Below are 21310 nucleotides of genomic sequence, written 5' to 3'. Positions count from 1 at the left end.
TTTAGCTTAACTAATCAATCAGCCTAATGGCCTCGATACTCCCAAAAGATTCCCTTTATACACTGATATTTTTCTCAAACATCCCCTTTTTAACGATGACAATTTTTGGTTGCTAAAAATAGTTCCTGAAGTTCTCAATGTGATGTCCACTGTTTGGTCAGTCCTGAAATATGCACATACAAGTAGAGAATGAGTAGTTGTGTTTATGTATTTAGGAAGACACACACACACATATACACACATGTGGAAAAGGGGAAACATCATATGTAGAATCTCAAAAAGGAAACAAATTAAAAGAGGTAAAAAGATTAGAGAACCCTCTTTAACAGTCATTTTCAAAAGGTCACATGTATAATTTTGAAGGAAAACTATGAGACAAATATTGAATCCATGTTGTTAGATATTTCCCTAAAGACGTACATTGATATCATGTTTATGGTCCCATATTTATTTTCCGAAAAGATTTTTGTCCTACTTGTTTTAGAAGGAAGCCCACTTCTGAAATAGACAATAGAATCCTCTTTCTAAATCCCAACTTTAAAAATACCATGGAAGCCCCTTTGACTGTTTAGCATTAGCTCTATTTTTTTCTTCAGTTTCTCTTGTCTAATGAGTAAGGTAGGGACAAGGGTTTGGATGACATTGCAGTTGAGGTGCGCTTTATTTGGCAGGAGCTTGCAATCTGAATAATTATGATGCTCATTCATTAACTTGCTGTCATTATTTGATATATTAATGTAGGTCAACGACAAAACAGCACTTAACAGTACTGATAGCTCGTCGGAACACAGAGGCAGGAGATGGCGTCAAACAGACCTTTCACTGTAAATTAAGGAACGCCTGATGTATGTCAAAACAGCTCTGGAATTAGACCCTCAGGTCTCTTATTCTCAGCCCTTAATTAAAATGGAGTTTTCATCTGCATAATACCATTCCTGGCTTATGTCATTTTTGGAGTATTTATTTATTTTTGATATTGAAGCTTCAAGATGTTTTATAAGAGTTCAAAATTTTTTCTTCTTCATTTTCTGTTTCTTTCTGTTTTTGTTTTGTTTGGTTTGGTTTTGATATGTTTGACCCTTCTTGAGACATAATAGAATCAAATACATTTTGTAAAGACTGAGTATTCACAAGTTATTTTTTAAATATTAATTTTTGTTACAAATAGGAAATAAGTTTATTGTTTTTTCAGCTTCCCTGATTACAAATTTGCTAGTCATTCACTAATCATTCCTTATCGTACTTTGTTTAGAAAGGGTTAGTGACATTAAATAAATAGCAAGTATTTACCTCAAGGAGTATTGACCATGCTTCTTTTCCGATAGCCAAACTTCAGGTGAAAATTTTAACAATTTTCATTCATTCTATTATCACAAATTAGTTTGATGACAGATTTTTGATTCAACTTTGTTTAATATTTATGTTTGTTTGTTTGTTTGTTTATTGTGTAACTATCTTCAGACACACCAGAATAGGGCATTAGATCCCATTACACATGTAATTACACATGTAAGCCAACGTCTGGTTACTGGGAATTGAACTCAAGACCTATAGGATTGCAGCCAGTGCTCTTATATGCTGAGCCATCTCTCAAGCCCTGATGACAGATTTTTATCATTTTGTTATGCTTGTGATTTGTGTATAGTTGACATTGTGCTTTCAAATGTTTTTTTCTAGCTTTTTAGATTTTTTATAACAATTATTGTGATGAAAATTATCAAAATGTGTTATATGAAATCTTAAATTAATATAATATTATATTAGAAAAAGAATATGTAATTATCCTAAGATTCAGTGGTATGCATATTTTTATACATCAGTCTCATACATGAAGATGCCACATTTCCAACAAAAACCAAAACTTTGAATGAACCACCTCCACCTCACACCTCCACCAATCCCCTTCCCTCAGGCTTCAAGTCTCTAGAGGATTAGGCACAGCCTCGCCCACTGAGGCCACACAAGGCAGGCCTCTGGTATCAGCAATAGTTAGTATCAATGGTATCTGGGTTTGATACGTGCACATGGCATGGATCCCAAATTGGGCTGGTCACTGGGTGGCCTTTCCTTCAGTCTGGCTCCATTTTTGTCCCTGGATTTCCTATAGATAGAAACAATTCTAGGTCAAACATTTTTAATGTAGGTGTGTGACCCTACTGAGATCCCTGTCTATCAAAAGGAAGTAGTTTCTTCAGATTCCATCTTCCTACCGTTGAGCATTTGTTTAAGGTTGCTCCCATTGAGTTCTGGGAGCCTCGCACATCCCAGGTCTCTGCGACTTTCTAGAGGTTTTCCCTGGACGCCCCTCCCACCCCCAAACACAATGCATATTTCCATTTATACTCCTGGCCCTCTAGGCTTTTCTCCTGTTTCCTGCCATACCTGATCATTTCCCTCTTTTCCTTTACCCCCTTCTCCCACCCATGCCTCTCCTCCTTCTGCCTCCTATGATTATTTTGTTCCTGATCCTGAGTGGGATTGAAGCATCAGCTTGGCTATTTTATGCCACCAAGTTAAAAGCTTCATTTATCTTCCTTGACTGAATGTTTTAACTGGAACTTTTATTTAACCACAGTGTCTGATTTTATATCAGCCTCTGTGAGCCACTTAGACTTTCACTGTGAACTCTTCTTTATGTCCTACAAGGAGTCAATTCTCATGTCAGGGTCATGAAAATAAATACCTGAAATCATCAGCATTAACATTCTTCACACAGGCATTTTAGACACACAGTTCGTTTTATTCTTATTAGTAGCAATAATTTGTAGAGTGTTTTCTCTTCTTGAGAGAGAGAGAGAGAGAGAGAGAGAGAGAGAGAGAGAGAGAGAGAGAGAGAGAGAGAGAGAGAGACTGTTTGTCATGTATGGACAGGTAACTTTAGAGACTAGAAAAAGGTGCTGGATTCCTTGCAGAAGGAATTACCTATTGCTGTGAATCACCCAAAATGAATGTTGGGAAACAAAACTCAGGTCTTCTGGAAAATAGCAAGTGCTCTAAAATGCTGACCTCTCTCTACAGCTCCTTGGAGTTTTTCCTTTGTGAACAATTTGTGTCAGTTTGCACTCATAATAGAAAATTTATGGATTTTTTCCATATTTTATTTTTAATCTAATAGATGTTTAATATCTAATAATATTTTGAGTTTAATCAATCTTCCAAAAATAAAGCCACAGCTATGGTTATACCTACATTTTTGTCTCGTTATTTCTATTAATCGTTTAGTTTAAAACATTCTCATAGAACTCTTGTGGATTACCCTTTCTTTACATAAAGACTATATGTACACAAATGTCAATATATTCATGAATTCCATCTTTTCCAACTCTTCATGACAGTTATACTGGACATTAGTTACCATATCATAAAAGTAGAGATAAAGTAAATCACTAGTTTTACAGATAGTTGTATAACGCTTCTGGAGAATTTAAACAAAATTATACTCACTGGTTAGGGGACCAATGACAGAAAAATGTAGGGGTTCCACCAAGTTGTCCATACTGAAAAACTAATGGGTTTATTGGGATTAAATTACTATGAGTGAGAAATTACAGGAGCTTGTTTGACTGAAAGTTAGCAGCATCACTGAAAAGCCCATTTCTCTGTGTAAGTTTTCAAGAAAACTGCAACCATTGACAGCTTCACAGGCCAGAGTCTCCTCTCTGCAAGAGCTGCTACTTCTTGAGAAGATAAGAATTTTGTAAGCTTTAGGAACTTCCTGGCCTTAAGGAGCCTCTCTTCCTGACAGACAATTAAAATGCAATTGCTTTGCAACATAGAAATAAAGACAGAAAAGTCAAGCTTGTTTTCTGTGCAGTGTCACAGTTGAGGTCAGAGTGAGATTTTGGAAAAAGGCATACCAAAGTGTTAGTTGAACCGCTTTACATCCACTTTCTTCTTCAGGCTCTACTTTTGAAAGTCAAACACTGCAAGTATTTTGTCCACCAATAAATATATTTGGGGATACAGATGTAGATTTGTTTGTATGCTGATATTTCAAGTTCAACTCTTCATGCATATGAAATGACTGCGTTTATTAATACATCTTTCTGAAATTTGTCTCTTCAGATCAGATCAATTTCCTTAGAGATGGACCCAAAGCTGTGTGCATTTAGTAATTAAAATTACATTAGCAAACCTATTTCCAGAGAAGCCTACCTATTCTACCCATCGAAAAGGGTTATTTAAATTTTATCATCATTATCTCAAAATTAGTACTAATCACTTAGTAGTAACTACGACAAAAAAAACTGAATTATTCACATTAGTGAGTGAGACGTGGCAGAGACAGGTAAAAGAGAGGTTCATAAACCCATGTCCTGCAATTTCACTGCCCCATCCTCAGTGAATTTAACCACGTTGTTTGAGAAGAGAATTAGGTCAATTGCACACTGTGTTCATTTCTACCAAATAAAGAAAATTGCTATTTTAAAAACTTAGAGTTGATTGATAACACTTACTGATAAATACTAGCATCTTACATTGTGTAATCTAGACAGATTATTCCCTTTGAACTCTTATGGCATGAAGTATTTAGTAAATTGTTCTTCATGTATAAAATTATGAATGATGACAATTTTTCATTTTTCTGAATTGTATTCTCAATCCCTAAATCCAAGAGAGAAAAATCTAAAGCTTTAAAATTAGAATACATTGCATTAAAATGAGTAGACCAGCAGTAAAATGAGTAGAATACCAATAAAATAATTAATTTTATTTGTAGTGAAAGGGAGGAATGCAGAGAAAACTTGGCAAGTCACTACAATACCTGGCAGCATTTATATAGTCACATGAAAGTAAAAATGTGCTTCTTAGAATTTGAGAAAAAACTAGAGATCATCAGGAGAAGCTCTTAGAGTTCCTTGAACTCAGAGTCCTTGAAAGCATCGTCCCACTAGATTATACATCAATCCTCATCGCAATAATTGTGCTTCTGTTGGTTAGACTATAGTTGTGTATCCTGACTGTACTGTTTCCACTCTTCTGAGGTCTAATGGCATTGACCCAATTTGCTGAAGAACTTGCCCTCTTTTGAACTAGTCCCAGATAATGGATGCAATTTCTCAATGGAAAGAGGCTTTGGAGATATTAGTAGGACAGATTCTGCTATTTCTGTGTGCTATTGCCATTCTTGGAAAAACAAATTGAAGTTTTCATTTTTGGCGCATTTTGTAATAAATCTCATTTGTTTTTTGATGAGATTGGCTGGGAGAAAGAATGGTTTTCTCTAAATATCAAATTTATGATTAGAGCTGGGAAATAATGGGAGTTAGATCATTTTGATTATTATATGCTGAGGACTTGTAGCTATTTCAAAGGAAGCAGAAAACCTCTAACTTTAGGGAAGTATAAATACCATGTCACACTTTTCAGCAAAGAAAAAATGATGTTCTGCATATAATACTCTATCTCTTACTGTAATGGTAGTGATTTCTGAGGCACAAAAGATTTAAATCTAAAGACAGTGCATGGAACGCATGACATATGGCTTCTGATATTTGGCCTACATTGAACTTGAGGAGGAGATCCCTTTAAACAGTTACGGAACGCTTTGTGTTCAATCTCCACACTGTCTTACACCAGTCTTTTCCTTTTACTGTGCCTACATAAAGAATGGTGTCCAATGAGCAACAGTAAGGCTACTTCGTGTTTATCTTAAATTTAAAACAAACACTTCTTTGATTTTTTTGTGTGACGGTCATTGACCTACTTTCCAAACTATTGGAGTAATGTATTTGTTTAAGACATATCAAATTGCATATGTGTCTATACTTATGTGTCTGTGTATGAATATGTGTACATGAGTGTGATCCATCGGATCCCCTGGGAGCTGAAGTAAGAGGTGGTTATAAGCTGTCTGAAGCGAGTCTTGGGAACCAAATTTCAGTCCTCAGGAAAAAGCAGTAAGTGCTCTTAACAACTGAGCCATATGTCAACCTCTTTTTTTTTTCATTTAAAGTAATAAAACCATGAGCTAGGGACAAATCAGGATATTTTAGAGGATCTCATGTAAAATCAGAGCCCAGATACAAATATCAAATTCCTACCCTAGCATAGGAAGCTTTGTTGTTCCTCATGTTTGTTTTCATATTGGACTTCTTTGCAGAACACATTCGATTCCTTCTCAACATTTGATTAATAATATGTGTGATTTAGTCTCCAATGGGACAAGAAAAAATCAAAATATTTTTTCTCTCAGAAATGCTGGGATGAAGGTAGAAGGCTTAGAGAGGGCATCTTCGTAAATATGGCCAGCCCTGTCTCTGACTGACTTTATTGGCCACATTTCTTCTCTAGCTCACAAGTCAAACAAGGTGACACTTGGCAAGTGCTAGGCATGAAAGGAACGCAGGAGACTTATTGTTATTTGTATGTGTAGGTCTCTTCTTCTATGAGACATACAAATGAGTTTCAGGTTTGGCTTTAGATCTTAATAGGTGACACATATGAGTGAAAAAATGAAGAATATATTTGTTAAAATTTGCATAGCATTGATTGAAAAGAACACATGTATGTGACTTGGGGAAGATAAATCTTTTTTTGTTATATTTTGCATTTAACTTTTGATGTTGTATTACAGGAAAACATTTCTCTTCTTAATGTTTAACATTATTTCATAAGATACATCTCTTCAACATTAAAATTATTCATAGATATCATTGTTTTGCTTTGATGGTAATCTTTTATAGACTTTAGCTTATAAATGAATACTTAGCTTTAAACTTGTAGAAAAGACTAAATCAAAAATTGTACATACTACTGACCACTTGCTAAAAAGAAACCAATAGTTCTATGCTTAAATTCCTTATTTGCCTTTGAGCCCTGGAATCTCCTGGGTGATTCAACATATTTATAACAATGTTGAAGAGATTAATACAAAATATCCGAAATCTGACACAGTGAGTTTTTCATCACAGCCATGAGGTTAGAACAATCTTTTCCTTACATTGGATTTAATCAATAGGCTCTTACCTTGTATCTCGTATTATTTATTAGATTAGAACCTTTAGAACATTTTTTCTCTCTAGTGACCAGGCATATAGTATTAGCCATAATTGGAGGGTGTGCTAAAGCTCTTAGGGGATGAGCTCACACTGATTCTTAAACTGATTAAGTCCAAGCAACAACTGGAAGGGAAACAGAAAGTGAACTAAAGACAGATTGAAACCAATGTCTGTGTTATTTATATATCAGAGTATTGCCTTGTGGAGATTATGGAAATGAGGATAAGAGCAGATGTTAGCCACGTTTTTGAGATAATTATTAAAAGCCATCCTTGAAGTCTGCCTTTGTGCATGTTTGCCTATTTGTCTGCTTTCACTGCTGCAGTGAGCACTGGATGAGAAAATGTCACTTACATTGTTTTGAAGTGTTAGATGGATGTGGTGTTCCAAAAGGTCCTTGCGGAGGAAGTAGAACAAAGACTGAGAAACTGGAAAAAGAACATAGTGGCAGCAAAGAGAAAAGACAAACACCCCTACTGAAGTAGGATGCTTGACTTTCGCTCTTACTTTCTGAGTACTAACAGGACAGAAGACAGACTGCACAGAGCAGTATAGCCAAGCATGCACGTAGCCCATCACTTATGAATGTCCACTGTAATGTCTAATCACCGAAAGGTAAAACGAAAGCAGGCCTGGTGAGAAGATATATATTGTTTTGCTTGCTTTCTTTGCATGCGTAAGATTTACTATATTTACACACTGTGGAGTCAAATCTTGATTGCCTGTTCTTTCATAGAAGTGATGAGAAAGCTTTGAGAAATACTGTGTATGTTAAGAAACGAATAAGAGCTACACATGTTAACAAATAAAAGGAAAGAAAGAAACACAATAGATATTTAAGGAATGTTATTTTAAGAGAAGAGTAGATGTTCCCCTCCCCATCCTCTCCCCAAGGGGGAGATGTTGACCTGGAAACCGGGAAATAGAATAACAATTGACATGTAAATAAGAAATACCCAAGTTAATAAAGATGGAGGGAAAAGAAGAAAAGAAGAATAGAATCATTAAAAAAAGAGAAGAGTAGAAGTTTCTATGAACTTCTGTGTTGGCAAACAGTTGTTGTATTGGCAGCAGAGACATGTGGTATGTGTCTCAATTATACTTCTAGCATGATGGTGTGCTCCTTGTTTGTTTGTATGCATTCCTCATCCTCAATGGTAGTTTCGCTTTATGCTATGATGATTTCCCCTACCAAGATTTTTTTTCCTCCATCAAACCTCGTATCACTCACCTTTATACCCCTTCTCTGTAGCCACTCAGAATTCACTAGCACATCTAAACTCTCAGGGGTGACGATTGTTTGTCTCCTCTCATCTTAAATGACAACCCTGTCAAAACTCTCCTCTAGCTTCCCTTTGGATAACTTCTGAAGCATGTATTTCCCTTGATTTCCTTCCACTTCTTGGTCTTGGTAAAGCCTATCTTTTCTCCTTGCCTTACATGCTTACGTGTTTCCATTGCTGTTGTTTGATCACTAACCTCTTAATTTTACACTCTCCACGGTCTGCCAGGCAGATTTCATTTGTTTGGTTATTAAAAGTTCTAAGACTTCATAACCATCACCAACTGCCCAGGCATTAGACAGCCTATCAGTATCATCCAAGACTATGTTCTTTATTTCTCCTCACATTTTTATATTCTCCATCTCTGTATCAGTGTTCATGACAAAAGAATTATGTTCTGTAACTAGTCTGATTACAATTGAGCGTCAGGGAGTTTAGGACTAACTGGACAGGATCTCTAGCACGTTTAAAGGCCAGTTTATAAAATAGTCATGAAAAGAGGAGTAGGCAAAGCGTTCACATACTATTGACAAGGAAAAGCAGTACAGAGAGGAAGAACAGAGCCGACTGTGTCCCAGAAGTATTGTGCACACATGCTACATGGGGCGGGGTAGAATAAGGAGATCAAATGTCAGTAATGCTGTTTAGCTAAGTGTAAAATGATGTAGAAAATGGAATTCAATTTAGAAAAACTATGTTAGCTTAAATCAATTGTAAAATGGAAGGAAATTTTGAATATGATGGCGTTTGATTTTCATGAGCAAAAGTGAATGACAGGAGGGAGATTGGGATGAAGAATATGGGCTGATTCTATCGCCTCCGGCCATGTGAGAGCAGTTTTCTCTTCTCTCTTTTGTCACCTCTGTTTACTTTCTTTCCTCTCTATCCCCCCTCCTCTAACTGCCTTCAGCTCTCTCACAGTGTGTGAGCAGTGATTATGCACATTGATTTACTGAGCCCAATATCGCAGTTAACAAGACAAGGGATCCTGGTCAACCATCTCCAGCTGTGTTTCATGGAAACCTTTACCCGCCACAGGATCCTAAGTCGAGTTGCTCTGGTGGTGAGCCAACATTCTAGTGGCAATCTGAATGGAACAGAGCAACTTTGTGAGGAATTGAAGGTATCTACTCAACTATAAGGCTATCATTTAGGATTCTTAGAGGAGTGACAACTAATACCAAAATAATTGCTGCATTATGACAGCATGGACTCCTGGAAGTGAGCTTTTTAGATGAAAAGTCTTACCTTTTAAAACATTTTTCCTCAAAATCTTTACTCTAACACACTGCACTGACTTCGGTAGATGATCCCTCGTTTCAGGCTTCTCCTGTCAGACAGTTAGGTGCACTCTCAGGTGGTTAAGACTGAACATTCTATTAAGTTGTTTTTCTCAATATGGTACATAAGGTGGATTTTTATGCAGCTGTAAAGAAAAATGGCATTGTGACATTTCAGGTAAACAGATGGAACTAGAAATAACCAGATGACCTTGACTCATATAAACAAATATTTCATATTCATATCTTCTCCCCCATGCCTCCAAATCCCATTCTATTTCTGCTGTTAACTGGAAACCCACTCTGTAGTCCACTTGTGAGATTTCACTTACCTCTGCCTTCGGAGGACCGGGTAAAGTGGGTTTGCTCCAATATTCCTGGTCCATATACTGTCTTTCATATATGGACCCCGAATTTTAATGTTTATAAGCAAATATAAAAGTGTGTGTGAATGTGGCTGTAAGCAAAAAGCCACAACGGAGGTCATGAGAAGGGAACAAGTGGTTTAGGAAGGTGGAAAGAAAGCAAGGCCATAAGAAACATTTGACCTGAAAACCCTAGACAGGATGCTGGCTATGAATGCATATGAGGCAGAATGAAGGGGGAAGGGGAGGAAGAGGCACAACAAAAGAAAAATGTTTAAAATGTTCTGATGAAACTTAATATTTTGTTTTTCATTTAAAATGAATTAGTCAAGTGAAAGAACGATAGTAGCTTTTAACTGAATTATTAATTCTGGGAAATGTAGTGTTGACAGTTTCCTTCCATCTACTTTACTGGACCTATTTTACTTTATAGGTTATTGATCTCTGGAATGAATAAGCGTTTTGTCACCTTACTCTCATTCTGAGTAAATGAGTGGATTTTTCTCTTAGCAAGGCAGGGTAAACCACAGTGCCTTCCTGACCACTCCCCTTCACCTTCGCATTGGTACAATGAAGACCTATTTTATCAAGACCTTGAACTATCTCTCTCCCCTATCCCTCCCAGGCATTGAAAGGCATCTGTCCTGAGCCCACACATAGATTGTTAAGTTGAGAGATTCACATTCAAGTCGAAACATAGGGAAAATTACTCTTTAGTGCATAAGCCACATGCTCATCGGGTGCTTAATTGTATCTGTTTTTCCAGTCTGCAGCTCCTGTATGCTGCAAGCTCTTTGAAATACAGCTCTGTATATACACTAGTACATTTCATATAGACCCTAACCTTCATGTATAGCCTCATTACATTATGTTGATGTGACATAAGAGGATAAGTGTTCTTCTGGATATTGATATTGGGAAATATTTTCTGTTATATTTTTCAACTGAATGAATATAAATTGGTTTTAACTTTCAAAACTGTACCTTAACAAGATAAAATAAAAGTCCCTGTTTTCCCTTTTATTCTGACCCCTAGAACACAAAAGCAACTTACTCTAATTGAGGTACCTAGTAGGATTAGTGTTTCGAAAGTAATGAGATTTGGTTTACTTCAAGAAAATTTGGATGAATATGAGTCTCATGCAATATTTTAAACTAATTATTGAATATATAGGGCAAAGGAACTCATAACCTTTGCTCCAATTTCAAGAAGATGAATTGAGGTTTTTTCCCAAAAGCGCAGAGGACAAAGCCATGGTGGGATTTTTTTTCTTTTTTTTAATGTTATGTAGTATATTTCATTTGATATAAATAAATCCAGTACCCTAATAACTGGTATTTTATTAAAAGACAAAACTAATGTCTTTATAGATTTAGTAAATATTTACTAAATAACAGATAATATTAATGATCTGAATTAGGTGATATGTAGCAGATATTAAATGTCACGTTTACCTAGCATTGAATTACTTAAATTTTCTTAGGTGTGTGTGTATGTGTATGTGTGTGTGTGTGTGTGTGTGTGTGTGTGTGTGGTTTTGGACTATTTTACATACATTCAAGTGTATCTGTAGAGGCCAGAAAAGGATGTTGGATCCCATGGAGCTGAAGTTATAGATGGTTGTAAGCTTCTTAACATGAATACTGGGAGACAAACCTCTGGTCTGCACAAAGAATAACAAACGTTCTTAACTTCTGAGCCATCTCTCTAGCTTTCAAAATGACGAACATTAAGTTAGATTGTTAGGAAACAAAGAACAAATCAGAAACAATAGGTGTCGTCTGGGAGAAAGAAGAAAATTATTTTGCTTGGTAATCTAAGACCTCTTGGTGAACACAGGTACAGATGGCCATGATAGAAGACCATGATAGATAGAAAACCATCACAAGCAGACATGGTTCAAATGTCACTGCTCCGTACTCTGTTACTGACAGGGAAGTGTTACAGAATGACGACATCTTCACAGTTGTCCTTGTCTGGGACTTGAAAGGGTTCGGGGACAGGATACTGAAATGGGAGTGTGCTTTACTTGTTGTATTTGGAGCAGTTACACCACTGATATTAGTCTAGTTATGATGCTTGACTTCATACATAGTTTCCCAGTGTTCTCCTATTTATTAGTCGAGTCTAAGTCTACTGTGAGAGTTATTAAGAATCACAAATATAACAATTCCAGACCGAGCTTCCATAGACAATGAATCAAAGAGAACAAAGAACCAGTGATTTACTTTGTTTGTTTGTTTGTTTATTGCTTGTTTGCTCGCATGCTTGCTTTATCTCATTTATGCTACAAAGAGCAAATGGCCTGTGTCAGGCACCTGATAGCCTCAAGTTTTTCTTTCTCTAATTTGGAAATTCACCTGGGTGAGTTCTAAAGCCCTGTCAGCTGTACTTTCTCTGGAAAAGTAACTAACGTAAACATCCAAAGTATTCACCTTAGCCTTGTGCGTCCAAATTGCTAAGAATATATTTAATGGTTACCAGGAACATAAGCTAAAAACTAAACTTTGTAGACTGTCACGACTTCCACAGGATAGGTGGTAGGTTCATGCTGAGAGTGCAGAAACAGCTACCTTTTCCAAGAATGTGTTAAAATATAGAAGAAAATAGTAGAAAATTAACCCTTATAAATGTCAAATTTTGCCTACTGTATAATTTAAATTGTTTAAATAAAGTTGCTTATTTGCATAATGAAGCATTTGAAAGATAGATCTTAAAAATAACAATACTAGGTATTGATTTGAAATATAAACAAAACATAACAAGTACAAATTAGTCTAGAGAGAATGTCATGTAACTGTGTAATTAGGTGTATTACTATATGTGGACTATTATTTATAAGACTAAATTTAGCATAGGTATTTATTTAAAGAAACATATCTGTATTTTATATTTAAATCTTTTCTATTTTGTTTTGTAGGCTTTTATTGCCATCAGCGTGTGTATAATTAAATCAGACAGATGCATTAAAATTAGTACCATGTCAGGATTAGTTGTCTAAATTGAATGCTAAATTTGATCACTGTCTGCAGTGATTTGCGGAAACATTGCAGGAGACACCAGAGCACCGAGAGCATCATAAGAGTATCCACTGTCACAAGAGCTCAGAAATTGTTTCATGTCTAGACAGAGTCCAAAGCAATGGTACAAATTTCGAAATAAGCAATTCGACATCCCAAACTAAACATGTAATGCATTTAAGTTTTATTGATTTTGAACAAATAAAGTGATGTAACGTGTTTGGTTATATTTTGGTTTTATTTTTTAATAAAATACAATTGCATCAGTTACCCTCTTCCTTTTCCTCTGTCCAACCCCTCCCATGACTCCTACTCCCTCTCAAATTGATGGCCTCCTTCTTTGGAATTACTATTGTTACACAGACAGAAAGGGGGTGGAGGGAGGGAAAGAGAGAGAATGATACGCTCACTTAGTGAGGCTTATGTTGATGTTGTTTTTGGGTTGACCACTTTGTCTTTGATAATTAATTAGTGGGATTTCCCAGGAGAAGCTAATTATCTATCTCCTAGTTGTCATTAGTGGTAAACATGTTTTTTTGTTTTGTTTTGTTTTCTCTAGATTCCTTCTTCTGTGTTAGCATGTCTACTGATATTATTACTATTCAGGTCATGTTTTTTTTATTTTTTAAACATTTTTTTATTTGATGTTTATGGACATTTTGCATGTGTGTGGACCTAGGTGCTGCTTAAGTTTCTGGTGCTTACAGAAGCTAAAGGAGGATGTCACGTACCCTGGAACCATAGTGGCAAATGATTGTGAACTCTTTTGTGGGTATTGGAACAGAACCCTGATCTTCAGTAAGAGCAGCCAGTGCTCTAAATTGGGGAATCCCATTGTTTTGTTATTTTAAAAAATAAAAGAATACTTATGTTTATAAGATCTGCAGATATATTTCTAGTAATGTAGTCTGGGTAGTAGTACCATTACAATTACATGAACAGATGGTAAAAATGCAAAGTCCCAGAGTTTTCTGCAAAATGTTAGGTTATTCTGTGTATCTAGTAAATACATTCCGAGCAAGCACTGTGTGCAAAATTACTACGCACTTGGAGTGTTGCAACTATCCGTCTTAAAATGGCTTTCATTCCCAGTCTGCCTTGTAGCTTCTCAGGATCAATATTGGAGAGCAGCCAGATTTTTTAAAATTAAATATCAGGTTTGTCTGCAAAGAATACAAACATTTGTTGCTTTTTGATTTGTTGTTTATATTTTGGGTATTTTTTTAATTTTATTTTTGCACCAAATGGATGTATGTATCTGCATTTCCATTAAAATTTAGAAATATAAAAATGTACACCCTTTTGCTTATTCATCTCTGTCAGTGTGCTATGAATCTAAGTGGTGTATGTGAGAACATTAAATACTAGAAATAGTTTTCCCTTCAAAAGATGAATTTTCCAGAAGAGAATTTTTCATAAATTGAGTGCAGTCCTTTTCTTCTTCATGGAATCACCAGGATCATTTTCAAGAAATATATGACTTCTGATGTTTTTATGTCATTTTCTTTAAATTCAAGCATTCTAACATTCTTTTCTTTGGTGAGGGGCTGGGGGAATTGATAGCTTCTATTAAGGGCACTGCTGTCTAGAATGGAGATTCTTGTCAGGATTGTCTGTGATTGCTGCCCTCTACGTATACAGGCAATCTTCTTTCCATGTCTCCTTCAGTTAAGATAATTTTCTTTCACCTCCAAATATATTACATGCAAAACCGTGGTGTCCAAAAACGGTGATGGCCTCCACTCTGAAGTTCCTAGATGTCAGTTTGTATTTGATTGTAGACACGCGCGATTAGCTAAGTATTTCTCATCACTTGAGCAGTTTCTGACTGGGATAAGTAATATAACAAGAACTAGTCATGTTCCTTAAAGTCTTGTGCACTGACAGGAGAGAAAGTTGGGATTTAGACAGTTCTGTAACTGTTAAGTTATGCTTCGATTAAAATTTTAGAATACGATATCAATAACTTGCTGCCATCGCCAGTGCTTTTATTCAGAGACTGCCTTTGTCGGACCGATGCTCTAGATGCTGCTCACTTAGCTGAAATCCAGCCCTGCTCAGGAATCTCCCCTAAGTTCTCACTTGCCCCACGGGACTTCAAAACGAGTGTACTGATGCCTACGTCTTTAGTCCAAATCACTTGTCCTCTTCTAATTGTCTTCCGGCTTCTGTACTCCATATTCCAAGTAACTCATTACTTATCTTTTCCAAGTTTTAGTTTCAGAAACAAGGCGGCCTTCTGAGTTTAACAATCAGCTTAATCACAGGGCCCATAATGACACGGTTTTCAAGAGGCAACAATTTTCTCCCACTTCTGGGTTCTCCTTTGTCATTTTCAGAAGGTTGTGATGACTCTTAGATAAGTTAGAAATGTTTTGCCAAGAAAATATCGAATCACTTGGGCAAGTTCAAAATGTTGGGCTAGTGGGTCTGGCTATGGTGGAGTCTAATAAGAATTCATTCTCCAATCGGGATGGATCGTATGGAGATGACTTACTCAGGGTTTCATGTACTTTGTGTCTTCCTCACTAAACAGCTCCCCCGACGGTTCGGATTGTGCACTCAGGATTGGCCTGTAATATAGAGGAGGAGCGCTACTCGGAAAGGGTCTATACCATCCGGGAAGGAGAAACGCTAGAGTTGACCTGTCTGGTTACTGGACATCCACGCCCACAGGTGAGTCCTGAGCTGCGTGGGACGCTGGAGAGGACTATGACTTTTCTTAGAAGTTGAAATTCATTTTACAAAAAAATTCTAGAATCCCTCTCTCTCTCTTTCTCTGTGTGTGTGTGTGTGTGTGTGTGTGTGCGCGCGTGTGTGCGCGCGCGCACGCGCGCACGGATACGCTCACGTATGTTCAAGTTTTTATTTGCAACTTCGATGTAAACAAAGAGAATGGAAGATAAGGGAAATAATTTCCAAAAATCAATCAGGATTTTCGGTGCTTAAGTTGAAACAAGAATTTTTTGGTTTTATGGTGTGAGAAATTTAGAATACACTTCCAAGAAAGCTGTTAAAAAGACAACTATAAAAATAGCTTAGGAAGATAACAATTCATATGGCGGGGAGTTTATTTTAGAATGTGGAAAACATGACTTCATGATGACGTAATTGTCCCCGAGGAGGCTTTGTTTTGAAGAATGTGATCCATGGCATCACATGCACCTTTCTTATTCTTAGCCATTATATTCATAAATGTTTCAAATAAATGTTTCTAAGTGTGAATAACTCTGAACTTTCATATTAATCAGCTTAATTAAGCATAATTAAGCATCCTGAAGTGATTAGGTGCCATTGCTAATCACTAGTAAAATGTTACTATATCATAAATAATAATAATAATAATTGTATTATTATTATTGTAGAAATTTAAAAGGCACAAAAATAACAAATAATGTATGAAAATAAACATTCAGAACCAAAGAATTGTTCATAAATTCATGCAGTTATACATGTAATATAAAGATTAATTTGTATACAAAACACTCAAATGTTTTTACTCATGAAGTACTTCTTATTTTCATATATTAATTTGACCCTTCGGAGCTCTCACTTGTATTTAAATATAACAGAGAAAGTAAGTTGATCGATTAAAAAGTTTTGTGTGTGTGTGTGTGTGTGTGTGTGTGAGAGTGTGCGTGTGTGTGTGTGTGTGTGTGTGCGCGCGCGCACACGTGTTTGTTATCAAAACAAGAAGTCTAGGTGACAAAGGTACAGAAGAGAATGGAGAAAAAATGGGGATTTTTATGAATTCCGCCCCCCATAGCCTTGTCATTGGCTTCTGCAACTCTTCACTCTAACTACTTAAGAAAATCATGATTCCATCCTGATGAGCAAATAAACAGAATCCTGTGATACGAAGAGCTATTGGATAGGTAGGTTGATTGGCAGATAGATAGATGATAGAAGACAGGACCATTATAATGACTGAAATGGTAAACTATATTTTGTGAATTTAAGCTTCTGGGTAAAGTCTAAATGTGTAAAATAACTAAAACAATGTCTAAAGTTTTAAAAATAAAAATTACAATAGTTAAAATTGTGAATAATTATATTTGCTATTAACAAAATATTAGTCGAAGAAGAGTTCTCTTAGTAAAATTAAATTTCATAAAATTGCATTTAGCATAATTAAACATGCTACAATGGTTAAAAAATTAGAAAAGAAGTCAAAGTTGATAATTATAAAATTAGATGTTAGAAAAGTCAAGAAAAATACTGTGTTCAGTGAAATAATTTTATCAAATATTTCAAAACCATGATATTGTTGCAATTTAATTTTTTAAATTAAAAGACTTAATAAGATATCTAAAATCAAATTTGGGATCAAAATAGATTAAATTATCAGAAGAGACAAGAAGGTTGGAAAGAGAGAGTTCCCAGAATAAACCGACCACTGGGCCCCATTGTTACCATGTTGGGTTGCACCTGCATGTATTTTGAATTGTAAACTCCAGTTTAAAATGGAGCTTTTGTCTGGCCCTGCCATCCCTTAACTTCTCAGAGCGCTCTGTAACAGCTCTCATTCCCCTTTAACCTTAGAACTATCTTACTTTGGCAGTGAGACCTCTCTTTCAACATTCACACTTCAGAGTGCCATCTTGTTCTCTGGCTAATCTGAAATGAATTCTGGGAAAAAAAATAGGAGTGATTTTCTTTTTTTCTTATTTTCTTTCTTTTTTTTTCCCTAACCAGTTCCTTTTAGGGGACTTTTGGAATTCGCTTCCTTAGTTAAAAAATAAAACAAACAACAAGACAACAAACAACAGTAACAAAACCTACCATTTTGTTATATTGTCTTTTGATTCATTCCTAGAAGTAACTGTTGCATTTGTAGGCTCATCAGTTGGAGTTGATATTTCCTCTTTGCAATAGTTGCCTGGGTGCCGTCTCTGCCAGCAGGCTGTCTAGAGCAGGCTGACTGAACAGCTGGGGCTTGGAGTTTTGGCCAAAGTCTAAAGGGCAGACTATTGGCAGCTGCCCCTGAAGAAGATTTTTCTCTGGCTTACAGCAACTTGCTGAAGAGAATTACTTCTGTATCTAGTCTGGCACTGGGGATCTGGACATGCAGACCAGGGCTGTCTTATCCACTTGTCCTCGTAGTGTGTAGTCTCCTATCTCTTTTCATAACTTTTAAAGTTTAAAGACTGCCCATATCCAAAAATATTACATGCTCTTAAAAAACTGTAATTTGGAGATTATTGTAAGTATACCAAGAATACTGACATATACAAAGCTAATCAAATAAGAAGGATTCACTCAAGTGGATTAGACAGCGACATTATCACCAGAATACTTATGAGATTTCAGCTTCCCCTTCTAACAGTAATGTTGGGGAAATTTTCTAACCTCTCTGTTTCTTATATCTCAGGATTTTGTTCAAATAACAGAAATTGAGACTATTATAAATATGTCGTTTTGAATCAAATTTATATTATACATGTGCATATATACATACACATATATGTATATAAAACATATGTGCACATATATAATGTGAATATACAAACTTTATATAATGTTTGAGAAAATAGACTCCATTACAATTTGAAGCCTAGTCGTGAACATTTTTCTACACACTTAATGATTTCTACATCCTTGCTTTTTGGATGTTTATATTGTCTCTTATTTTCTCCTCAGTTTTGTATGTATCTCTTTAAAGACTTGAGAATTTCACATAATAAGTAAATTCTACTGCTGAAAAAATATATTATACATTTTTCTTCTGGGGTGTTAGTTTTGGTTGAAATTTAGCTTTTAAAAGATAAATAGTTTTACTGTTATTTCATTTTGATTCTATAAATTTCTAATACAATTTGACATTTTGGAGGCCAAGAGTCTTTAATAGACATTGTTCAGTATGCCCTTGGCTGGGCTAAGCCGTTTATTTCTTCTTTATGAATTAAAAAAATAAGTATTTCAACTACACATTATGATCTCAAATTTTCTTCATTTACTCTGTAAAATCATATGAGAAAAATTATATGACAGACTTTTCAAAGGATCTTCTAAGGAGGATATTTTCCAGAATAAAAGCCAATTCTCAGATTCAGTTGGCTAGCAAAAAATGTAATATGTGCATATGAAAAGTAGATATACTGTATTTAGACACCTACACACATGCATGTACACACACACACACACACACACACACAGACACAGGGTAGAATTAGGTTCTGTTATTCTACAAATAGTCCTCAGATACTTTTTCATGGTTTAAAAATGCAATATAATTTATTTTTCGTAAGCCATATATCTGTTAGACTGGATCTGTATTCACTTTTATTATGGGAGAATTGCCACTACAAGTAATTTTTTGTGTTAATCTTTGGATGTGGTTGGCATGATAATAAGGTACAAAAGAATGCTCAAAAGTTATTGTCTCAAATCCTACATGCATGCTACTTTCATATGCCCTCCATAAACATACACCTCATTCTACTCAAAAGTGACTAATATCCTTATTAAGTTCAAATATATATGTATATATATATTTAAAGGTATCAAGCAGCTTTTAATGACAGATATCATATCTTCAATAATTTTGTTTCATTCATTTAGAGAGTATGAGGAAGACTTATATCGAGTCAATTTTATATATTTAAAAGGTTGCTGATTCCTTTTACTCTAAATATATTATCAACATTTTAAATTAAAACTTGTATGTTTTCAATGTTTCTTTTGTTCTTTGGATGATATAAGTGTATTTAGTATTATCTCAGAATTTATAGTTGCTTATTCCTATGAATAACAGTTAAGAACCAGCTAATATCTATATCTATCTATCTCTATTATATAAAGAGAGACATATAAATATATAATATTTAGACTAAATCTGTCTTCTAAAATAGTCTGTGAACTTTCTTAAAATACCTTAGCTAATATGATTAGTCAAAGTACTTTATAGGACAATATGTGCAGATTATAGTTGGTTATAAGGAAATTTTTTTCTATTTGAATTTATATATTTTTGGATTTTTTTCCAGCTTTTTACATAGTATATTTTCTTTATCTACATTTCAAATATTATCCCCCTTCCTGGTTTCTCCTCTGAAAACCCCCTGTCCCATTCCCACCCCCTGCCTCCATGAGGGTGCTCCCCCACCCACGTACTCCCTCCTGATTCCCTACCCTGGCATTCCCCTACACTGGGGCATCTAGCCTTCACAGGACCAAGGGCCTCTCCTCCTTACAAGACCATCCTCTGCTACATATGGCTGTAGCCATGGGTGGCTCAGTGTTTATTGTTTCGTTGATGGAAGTTCCTGGTAGTTCTGAGGGGGTTTGTTTGGTTGATACTGTTGTTCTTCTTACAACCCTCTCAGCTTCCTCTGTCCTTTCTCTAACTCCTCCACTGGGCACCCCATTCTCAGGTCAATGGTTGGCTATGAGCATCCTCCTCTGTATTTGCCAGGACAGCTATATCAGGCTCCTGTCAGCATGCACCTCTTCGCATCCCCATTGTGACAGGGTTTGGAGAATGCATGTGGGATGGATCCCCATGTGTGGCAGTATCAGGACGGCCTTTGTTTCACACTTTATCTCCATAAAACCTCCTGTGAGTATTTTGTTCCCCCTTCTAAGAAATACTGAAGCACCCACACTTTGGTCTTTTTTCTTCTTGAGCTTCATGTGCTCTGCAAATTGTATCTTGAGCAATCCAAGCTTTTGGGCTAATAGTCACTTATCAGTGAGTGCATATCATGTGTGTTCTTTTGAGATTGGATAACCCAGTTTGCATGTGGTACAGCTGAACACGAGAAATCCCCTAGAGTCACAGAACTAAAGTTTAGAGTCTTCTGCAAAGCCTCATGGAGTTTAGGATTCTCATTAACTGTCTTGGAATCATGACTGAAAGTTGGCTTCATTCTTCTTGCACAACTTGCTCCCATTAAATTTTTTCCATTTTTAGGTTGACACAAAATAGAGCTTTACTTAATGGCCTTGAAACACTAACTTTTAAAGGACCGCACCTCTTGTAGAAATATGTAAGAGATGAATTGAAATCTAAAAGTTAGAGTGGGTTTTACTCAGAAATGCGTAGTGAAGTTTACAAGCCTTAAGTTAGACTTTCCTACTCCTCACAGAATAGGAAACTGTCATTCTCACTAAGGAGAAGGTTCTCAAATTTTGCTCTCATGACTAAAGCAAAAGTCTACCTTTCATAATCAGATAAACCTGTGAGTCTGTGTATGTAGTACAGTGGTGTAGCCCTATGTAGAATACAAAGTCCCAGATTTGGTGCCACTGTTACATAAAGGAAATATAATTACTTTTAATTTTAATTTGATAATAATCAATCCATTCTTACCTTCCCTTTCCTATTTTTAAACCCTTCCATTACCCTTCCTTACTTTCTT

General features: G+C 35.8%; 1 protein-coding gene across 4 annotated transcripts in view; it reads left to right on the top strand.

Annotated features, from left to right (window-relative positions):
* Positions 1–21310, top strand: part of Mdga2 (MAM domain containing glycosylphosphatidylinositol anchor 2) — an 802265-nt gene that overhangs the window by 357988 nt on the left and 422967 nt on the right. For all 4 annotated transcript variants that reach the window (XR_004388487.1, XR_004388486.1, XM_032907846.1 and 1 more), the window contains exon 2: positions 15487–15626. Coding sequence is in view for 2 of the 4 variants with exons in the window: in XM_032907846.1 (XP_032763737.1) it covers positions 15487–15626 (140 nt within the window). In the remaining 2 variants the exon portion in view is untranslated. The remainder of the gene's footprint in view (positions 1–15486; positions 15627–21310) is intronic.

Source organism: Rattus rattus, chromosome 7 (genome assembly GCF_011064425.1).
Source record: "Rattus rattus isolate New Zealand chromosome 7, Rrattus_CSIRO_v1, whole genome shotgun sequence".
NCBI lineage: Eukaryota > Metazoa > Chordata > Mammalia > Rodentia > Muridae > Rattus > Rattus rattus.
Note: the sequence above shows the minus strand (reverse complement) of the source record. Positions and strands in the feature narration are given on the sequence as shown.